The 9992-nt window shown below is 35.6% G+C and overlaps 1 protein-coding gene across 1 annotated transcript; it reads right to left on the bottom strand.

The window, feature by feature from the left end:
• Positions 1-1105: 1105 nt before the first annotated feature.
• Positions 1106-9480, bottom strand: slc20a1a (solute carrier family 20 member 1a). The gene is made up of 11 exons (XM_084138571.1): positions 9354-9480; positions 7566-8198; positions 7041-7181; positions 6539-6624; positions 6298-6394; positions 5067-5186; positions 4167-4382; positions 3546-4041; positions 2536-2721; positions 2109-2193; positions 1106-2011 (listed from the first exon to the last, which is right to left on the bottom strand). Exons 2-11 carry the CDS (start codon positions 7912-7914, stop codon positions 1847-1849), a joined length of 1941 nt encoding a protein of 646 aa, XP_083994697.1. The 5' UTR covers positions 7915-8198; positions 9354-9480; the 3' UTR covers positions 1106-1846.
• Positions 9481-9992: the final 512 nt, after the last annotated feature.

The following is a 9992-nucleotide window of genomic DNA, read 5'->3' as shown; positions in this document are numbered from 1 at the left end:
AAATAGAAATTGGGGGATACATATAACAGATCTTACATCGTGTAAAACATTAAATTCGACACATTACTTTTTTATGAGAGATGTTTTTATATCCTTCTTATTTCTAGTAAATGAATTCAATAAGTCATAAAATATTTTAAGATCTTTACAGAAAAACTTAAAGGAGGGTGTAATAGCTTTAAGTACATGGAACTTCCCAAGAAGAACTATTACCTTTATCATCAATTTCTATAGAAGCCAGTATCACAGTCCAAGAAGAGGACCATAGACTCGATTATTTTGATTATTTTGTAGAATGTATCAAAAACCATCATAGATAGGCCTACCTGCTTACAAAAGTCTTCCGAGTATTTACAATTACAAAATAAATGTTTGAGAGTTTCAGATTCAAGATTCCAAAAAGAACATTGTGGTGAGATGTCTTCTTTAAACTTATTGAGAAAAACATTACATGGATAATACATGTGCAGGATTTTAAAATGAATTTCCTTATTTTAAAATGAATTTCCTTATATGAATATCTTATTTGGCAGTAAAACGTATTGTTTGCTGACCAATTTAGTGGAGATGTTTTTCATAACTAGATAGTAAGTATATAATACTATTGTAATTATAGGCTATATAATATAATACTTCAAATAAGTATAAATCTCACTATTACTATAAGCCTGAAATAAAGATAATATCCTTGTCAAACCATTTTTTTATATATAGCCTACTCTTAGATAACACGTTATGCATGAGTGTGGAAAGAAATTGTGTTTAAAGGCTATTTTACCATGCTTAGCGATTGCTTGTGAAAATTAGATAATTTCTTTTTTTGAGGCAATTACACGAAAAATGAAAGATCTTGGAAAGCACAGTGTGCACAGATTCCGAGAAGAAGACTTATGCTTTTGTAAATTGTTCTTAAATAGGTTTAGGGTTCAATTTTAATTAAAGCATAGTTAAGCATATCATTAATAAGCATATCAAATGGAATACAACAGACTGCAAGTTCTCATTTGAAATGCATTGCACCTGAACATTTGAAAATCTGTTCAGCAATCACCAATAACAAAAGAGGAATACACAAGTTATAATCTACAGTATAACAGCAATTATTGGGGTTCCAGTCTTTATTTAATTGAAATTTTAACAGGGAAAGATAGAAGTGCATGTCCACAGACTGAATATTCTTGTAATAATTTACGTGTCTTCTTGTCAAATGTATAAACCTTGTTTTGTTTGATAGAATTTCAAAGTAACCATTCATGGATCTTTGAAAGATTTAGAATCATTTTCAGCAATCTCCATTTTATACACTTTTCTTAAATATACATAATATATATGGATTTGTTATTTATTAAAAACAGGTCTCTCACAGTTTAGGATGACATGACAAGAAAGCATAATTTATGTTTTGTAAAAACTGTCGTTTATTTACAGGTGGAAATTAGCATGCACATGTCAGCAGGAATATGATTTATTTCAAATGTCATGCAAGTTTATATATTTATACATAAGCAATTGCCTTACAGCTTAGAGTATAAACTGTCATTTTCTAAAACATGCTAAAAGTTGAAACAGAATTTTAGCCCAACTTAATATTTTTCTTTAAAAAATATATATATATGTGAGGCCCCAAGTAAACCTACATAAACATTTTCATACTACATATCTCACACTTTTTACAGCTAAAAAAAAAATCACAGAGTAAGAGTGTGATGTGCAAACATACACAATCCTTGATTTACTATGTACAGTACATTATGATGGGACAAGTTGAAGGGGCATTCCATAGTTGAGGCCCGTTTTTTTCCTCAAAAATGTAAGTATTTACAAGTAAATGGTTCAACGTAACACATTAGACCAGAGGCAGTATAACGTAATAGAAGAGTGCCATGATAGCAGCACTGATGAGACCAGAAATTGGCACCGTCACAAACCAGGCGATAAAGATATTCCGGAACAGATGCCAATCAACGGCCTTCTTGGAGCGGAGCCAGCCAACTGACACCACTGATCCAACCTGCCCATGCACACACAAACAAAGAAGATTGGATGTTTAATACTATAAATTACAACTGTAGGGATTACAACTAAATTACAACTAGTAAGCAACTCACCTTGCAATGAGTAGTGCTGACTGGGAGTCCAATGTTGGAGGCGACAACCACAGTTACAGCAGAGGCGAGCTCAATGCTAAACCCACTGCGAGACAGACATGATGATTATAATAAGCACTATAAGCATCTTTACACACAGCACAGAACTGTTTGAATGGGGAAAAAGTACTGCAGCATAGTCAAAATGTCATAATACTAAAGACAAGACAAATTTTCTTTGCTGTGGTTCATGAGGGAATTTCCATGAGACAAGGAGTGTTGTTAAACTGTTTGTTTGCACTGCAAAGTCAATAGAGATAAGAAAGTGTCAACCGGCACTTAAGCCCCATGAGAACCACAGTGATAAAAACTGAACTATAAAGTCTGATCCCACAAATATGCGCTCTTATCATCAGTTTATTCTCAGTGGAGGTATTAAGCTTGTCACCTGGAGGGAGTGATGGGAGTCAGGTCTTTGCCCATGGTTTGTATGACCCTCCGACCCCAAATCCAGAGTCCTGCACAGATACCCACTCCACCATACAGGAGCAACCAAACTGGTGTAGGAGCACTGGGTGCTACAGAAGCGGTGTCATAAATCAACCAGAGAGCAACGAGGGGGCCAATCGCATTACTGTAGGAGAGGAATGATGGGTTATGTTACCATTTAGAGATTAACACTGAGCTCATTACAAAACAATGTGAGAAACCAGGATAGAAATGCATTAAATACCGTTTGCGTAAAAAACGTTTAAAAGTTTAGGGTCGGTACATTTTTAAAAATGTTTTTGAAGGTCTCTTATGCTCACCAATGCTACATTTTTTTTAATAAAAAAATACAGTAAATGAATAACATTGGTAAAATAGCTGTTTTTTATTTGAATATATTTTAAAATGTATTTTTTTTCTTGTGATGCATACATTTTCAGCATCATTACTCCAGTCTTCAGTATCACATGATCCTTATGCTGATTTGGTGAAACATTTCTTATTATTATCAATGCTGAAAATAGTTGTGCTGCTTAATATTTTTGTGTAAACTGTGTTTTTCAGGATTCTTAGATGAATAGTAAGTTCAAGGAACAGCATTTAATTTGAATTTCTTTAAGCATTAAATAGCCTACGTCTTGACAGTCACTTTTGATCTATTTAATCCATCCTTGATTAAAAGTATATATATATATATATTACTGACCCCAAACTTTTAAAAAGCGGTGTATCTGTGCCAGATCAGCTATGTACTGATATTGGATATTTTTTACATTTAGATTACTTTGCCAGCATCTAATGCTCATTTAAAGTTAGTTTTTAAAAACACTAATAATTTAATGTAATTTTTAACAAATCCCAAAATGAATATCCAGTTTTATACTGTACATTTTAATGCTGTGATACCTGAATTCACATTAAGATGGTTAATTTTGTCTTATTTTGGACAAATTATTATGTCTCTCATACCTAACATCATTTCCTCCATGCGCAAACGATCCGAAGCAGGCGGTGAGAATCTGCAGGAATTGGAAGAGCGTGGACACCTCCGGCCTGTCAATTTCTAGCTCATCTATTTCCTCTTCCAGCGAGTCACTTCTGATGGTCTCGTCTCCCAGCTCCACTGCCAGAACTTCATCTCCTGCAGGAACTTCTCCATCAGCCACTGCGGTACAGTAGCTGTTATAGCTGTCGTACCGCGAGCGCCTTTTCTCTCCATCCAGTCCAGTCCGGCTTCCCTCGCCCTCCTTCAATGACCCGTGTATTCCATAGATGGCCATGGTGTAAGAAGTGTAACTGTTGTTACGGCGGATGGGTTTTTCTCCGGGCTCTCCCATGCATTCGCCCACCTTGGCCAGGTGAAGTTTATGCAGTAGATCCTTGTAGATTCCAGAATCTTTGTGTACGGTGTGAAACTGGCTTCCGTTCAAGTCTGGGACAGCAATTCCAGCACTGCCATTTAAAGCTAGAATGGATGAGCGAAAATTGTAGAATAAAGAATGAGTAATATAGTCAAAAGAGAGAAATTAAAATCAAAACACAATCTTAAGTACAATTAATTTAGTGTGTTTATCATTTCAAGGGGCTGACCATGAGTGCAATCCAAATCTTTGGTGTCAAAATCTTTGTTGTCCAAGTCGGTTTCCGCTGATCCTCCGATGTCAAAGGCCACTTTGTTGCTGTCAGCAGGGGGTGTCTGTGGAACAGGAGAGTAGCTTTGAGGTGGGGCGGGATGGTCCACAAGGCCATTTGAGGATGGCTTCTTCTCAATCAGTTGTGTCCCACTAGTGTCAGCAATATTCTGACCTGAAAAGGTGAAAACAATTACAGAAATAATTATATAAAAAGGAAGGATCCAAATGCATGCAAAGTCAATGAGGCAGTTTATTAGAAACATTTAAAAAGAGATCTCATTTCATCATGTTTCCATGGGATTCTGGAAAAGGTCATTGGAATATACTTTAAAATAAGACATCACAAGTTACAATTGCAAGAAATAAAGTTGCAATTGTGATATATACTACAGTTCAAAAGTTTGAAGATGGTAAGATTTTTGAATGTTTTTTTAAAGAATGTGCACCAAGGCTGCATTTATTTGCAGAAAACAACAGTAAAAACAGTAATATTGTGGGATATTGTTCCAATTTAAAATAACTGTTTAAATGCTATTTATTTCTGTGATGGCAAAGATGGCAAATTTATTAAACAATTATTATTTTTGTCAATGTTAAAACTGATAAACGGAAAGTTTAAAAGAACAGCATTTATTTTAAATATATATTTATGTGCTTTTTTTACTGTTACTTTTGATCAATTTAATGCATCCTTGTTGAATAAACTTTTTCATTTCTTTCAAAAAATCTTTAAGAACTTTTGAATGTTTCAACAACATTGCAAAAACCTTCTAAAAATTGTATACTTTAAGTAGCCTATTTAAAATGAATAATGACATGGTCATAAAATTACAGACATGCTAATATAAATATTCACTTTTGATCTTCTTCTTTAACCGTGGACACACAATGAACCAGACCACCAGAGCAGTAAGCAAGGCACAGCCCAGTGAGATCAGCAGAGTGCCCCACCATGGTACCCTATCGAATCCCAACACTGCAGAATAAAGAAAAGAAAGAGATGAAAACCTAACATGTTTTTGTGTTAAACAGTGCAACATGTTCTACACTTTTATACTGAAAATCATCAACAACACTCTAAGTCTCACATTCCTCTTGAAAAGACCTTGGGTTTCTCTAAATTAGCATTAGCATTAGCATAACTTCACATTCTTATTAATAGCAAAACTGTGTGGATAAGTCAACCTGAAATACAAATAATCTTTTAAAATGAAAAAATGTGCAGAAGTGAAAAAAGGACATCTTTCTTGTTTTCTAAATAATGATAGCACGTTTATCCTACAGAATTACTATAAGTTTGTTGTGCGTGTTGACAAAACACTACAGTGAGATAAGCAAACGGTTATACAATTTCTGTCTCAAATCAGGTTGAAATAGGGGACATTCCAGTGAAAGTGTCTTTTTTATCATTATAACTTACGGCTAAGTTATTTTTCAGTTCCTATGAATGAGAAGAACCAGTATCAAACAGGGTCATGTGAATGGCTCAGTAGATAACCAGGAAGAGGGCGGCCCTGTGGCCCGCTGATTAGTACACAGACTCTAGGACAACAGTTGGTTCACAGCGGCCTTTTTATTTTCAGTACATCATGATCCCCCTGACGTTTGCTTAATAGTACAGATTGTTGAACTTGGGCCAAAATTATATTTCATTATTCCATCGACAAACTTGACAAACAGCTACACATTTTCACATAGCGCATGTATTCATTAGCAATATAGTATACTGTGTTTAACCCACCAGCCTCTGTATGTATGCGTGAATGTGATAGTAAATTAAGTTAATTAGATGAGGGAGGGGCACTGCATGCATACATGTGATCATGACCTCAGCATGCTGTATATGTGTTTGTGTGTTCAAATCATATCTCATATCAAAGTGTTAGTCTTAGTGACAGTTTGGGAACAAAATGTTCCTCAAAAGGCTAAATATGACATAACCCCTTTTAGTGACATTTGAAGACTCAATCAATGAATTAAAAAACATCCATAAATAAAGCGAAGTTATATATTTCTTTTAAAAATAAAAATATTTTAATCAAATAAAAAAAACCAAACTATTTATTTAGAGCAGAAAAAAAGCTTACTTGGTGCTCCGGTAAACATGATGGAGAAAAGATTGATTCCCATTGTAACAGCATAGAAAACTGGTAATGCTCTCAAACCATTGGGCACTGGATCCTCCTAGAGCACATGGATATATTGCTGTTTAGCACGTGGTAAAAAAAAAGTATGTTCTTTCTTTATTGACAACAACAAGAGATTACGAAAATACCAAAACAGACACTGGCACATTATGTAACAGGTGAGCTCAGATGTGCTTTTTACCTTAATCAAGATGAACTTGCGGACAAAGTAGAAGAGAATAGCAGACATTATGCCGGAGAGAAGAGGTGAAAGAAACCAAGAGGCAACTGTAACACATATATCAATGCTTTACAAATATGCATAATTCCACATCCAAACATAGATGCTATTCTCTTTTATCTAAAAATTGTATGGCCCAAGATTTCTCAGGGCTGCATGCTGAGTATCAACAAACACCCAGTAAGTCACAAGGGGTAAGCATGTGACCACGTTTCCTGTCTGTATAGTCCAAAATGTTCTGTTCCAAAAATAGCTCTTATTTGGGTCATGTGAAAAGAACAATAAAACTAAGAAATCTGCATTTAATCATGTTGGGGTGGTCTTACCGCTTACTATTTCTGGGGTCACATGGGAAAATATTCTCTTTTCATTAACTGACTCATTATTTAGGAAAAATCATGTAATCGGACTGGACTAAGCATGTTGTTTATACAAAATCTCAAAAATACTAATTTTCACGTACCAATGCGAAGCAGTTCGAGCCATTTGACTCCCTGATGACCCCTAGCAACCATGGAAAAGCCTATTGTAGCGCCCACAATGCAGTGTGTTCCAGAGATGGGGAGTTTCAGGAACGAAGCTACGAGCTGCCAAACAGCAGATCCTGTAATAGTGCAAAAAACAAACATAATCTTGTGACGTGACCAACACAAGTCATGGCAATATGAGAAACTTCCACCTAGGTGATATGCTCGCAATTTACTGGATTCAGCATTTCGCATTCACCTGTGTAACACACTATGATGGACATTTTCTGAGGGTGTTAAAATATGTATTGGCTTTGAGTGAAAGAAAGAGCAATGGAAGTCAATGGGGTCCAAAACAACATTGGACCCCATTGACTTTCATTTGATTCACAAATATCTTCTTTTACATTCCACAACAGAACTAAAGTCACACAGGTTCAGAATGACATGAGGGTGAGAAAATTATGACAGATTCTTTTTTTTTTTTTGGTGAACTATCTTAAAATCAAGTACATACTCACCAAACATGGCGCTGATGGAGCCAGCCATCAGCACAGCCTCTGAGCCGTTGTACATGTGAACGTCGATGATTCCCGAACGGATGGTCTCACTGACCTTAGCCCCTAAAAGGATGGCGCCCACTGTCTCAAAGATGGTGGCTAGGACGCAGGCCTGGCGCAGGGTCACGACCCCAGAACCCACTGCTGTACCGAAGGAGTTGGCTACATCGTTGGCGCCCACAGAGAACGCCAGGATAAAAGCGATGATGAAGCCCAGCACCAGCAGCCAGAGAAAATTAGACATGTCTGTCTGTGTGGCCGCCGTTAGCATGGTAACAGTTGCAAGGGATGCTAGTGTAGTGGATTCCATTGCGGGAGAGTAACTGCACTATTGGTCTATTGTGAATCAAGCTGGGTCAGATTATTGAGGTATTTCTTCTTAATAAATAAATAAATATCCAAAGCAATAAAGGAGACGAGCTAAAAATCAGTCTACACCCGGTCTATCTCCACAAATAAAAAGTAGCAGGAAGTAAAAAGCAACTGTTAGCTACATATACTAATATCAGTCTGGGCTTTGCATTGGCTTTGATTGGCTACACAGACAGAGACATCCATTGTGGACTAGATCTTAGTAGTGATCGACAGAACATTCTGGAAAAGAAAGAGCCATTTGGATGATTTAGAGACTTTATGACCTGACTATTAAAAAGCACAAAACAGAAACACACAATTAAACCACACTGCTTTTTATGCCTTGATTTAGATATTTTTGGCGGGGATGGATTTGTGGATGCAAAACAGCCTAACCTAGTCTACATAACTATATAACAAATGTTTAAAAGTTTTGACAATGAAACTTTGGCCAAATAATGCAATTTTTCAGCTCAGACTGTAATAATTATGTGTGTTTAAAAGCAATGCAAAGCACACTCTATGCTACTAATAAGATTTACATTCACATTTGCAGCAATATCTTTCTATTTTATGTAGTAGTTCTACCTTCATCACATGGCTGGGTTGGTTAACCAACAAACACCCACGTGGCTGGGTGGGTTTACTCTTTTTTTTAATCTGTTTGCATAGCATATTATCTATCCACCATAAAATAATGCTGTTTTTTTAATAAATAAAAAAAAACAAAAAACTTTGAGGGATATTAAGATCTACTGTGTGCCAGTGTAAGTAGTCAAGTAAGGAATTTTCAAAACAATGTGACATATTCATTAGGAAAAAAGAGGCTTAATAATGCTTCAGTAAGCGTGCTATTTGATTATGAGCCTGAAAATACTTCTGATATTTTGATTGCAAGTTTTGTTGTAAAAAAGACTGCAAGTGCCTTCAGACATCAGAGGATTTAGAGACTCAGAACACTTTATGCTTCTTAAGAGAAGTAGATGAATGACTTGTTGAATTACTTATTCTATGAGAACAGGTGTTTGATTTGACTTTGTACAGAAGACCTGCGTACCAAACCATTATGATGTTCCCTGACCACACAAGAATACATGCACAAGAATTATCAGAATTTGTTAACATTGCAATTTTGTGTCAAGTGTCAAGTCTGGGTGATATTAAATACAAATAGCTGTCAAAAGACAATTGATGTTAAAGTCTCATGACATTGTGCAGTTCATCATGCTATTGTGAGTTACTGTTAAGGACATGTATTAAATTACTAACCAAAATGACTAAAATCATATCAGCTTTGCCCTGAAGTTCAAATACACTGTTGAATAATGCTGAATTTTTCAACCTTTAACAAATACTCTCAGATGTAACCTAAAAGTAACTAAACAGGGTACTCACCAAATGAGTTGAATTTCTTCTGCTTGATCGGCTGTGTAATCAATAAATTGTGTAAAACACAGGTAAATATGACCCTGAAACCTTTCTTAGCCTTTAACTCCACGACTCAACCATCTGTAGCTCAGTCTGGCCTGTTATATATAATTACTAGAGAAGGAGGGGAGAGTGAAGATAACCACACCTCCAGAGGATCATGAGACTGTGAGTTCTGTGAAGGCCAAAGACTTTTAATGTTTAGCCAGAGGTTTGCACCAAATAACCAATTATACGTAATATTTCGTCATGTATGCCTTCATGTAGACACATGTTCTTATATGCGTTTTCTCAATATGAAACACGACCACATAATTGTGTATAATATTAAAGCAATTTTCTGTGGAAAAAAAATATTACATAACTTTGTTTTACAAGAGCTCGTTTACAGACTTCTCTTAATATGGCAGGTCTGGAAAGACAAAGTTGTTATAAAATAATAACTCTTTATTTTGATGGTCTACTAATTATATTCTACATTCTACTAATAAGTAACTTTGCAACTACATGTCAACTAACTCTCATTAGAGTATTAGTAGAATAAGTTAACATGTAGTTGCAAAGTTACAAGAAAGTCTGTTGAGGGACCATCAAAATAAAGTTAGC

The sequence above is a fragment of the Abramis brama genome, assembly GCF_963993115.1.
Source record: "Abramis brama genome assembly, chromosome: 16".
In the NCBI taxonomy this organism is placed as follows: Eukaryota; Metazoa; Chordata; class Actinopteri; order Cypriniformes; family Leuciscidae; genus Abramis; species Abramis brama.
This window is presented reverse-complemented; position numbering and strand designations above follow the sequence as displayed.

What these genes read in the sequence shown, in the direction of transcription:
- slc20a1a (XM_084138571.1), bottom strand. Translation starts at nt 7,914, where the DNA reads ATGGAATCCACTACACTAGCATCCCTTGCAACTGTTACCATGCTAACG. An exon ending in GCTCGAACTGCTTCGCATTG is followed by an intron (nt 6,625 to 7,040) that starts GTACGTGAAAAT and finishes TATGTGTTACAG; the next exon opens with TTGCCTCTTGGTTTCTTTCA. An exon ending in AGATTTGGATTGCACTCATG is followed by an intron (nt 4,042 to 4,166) that starts GTCAGCCCCTTG and finishes CATCCATTCTAG; the next exon opens with CTTTAAATGGCAGTGCTGGA.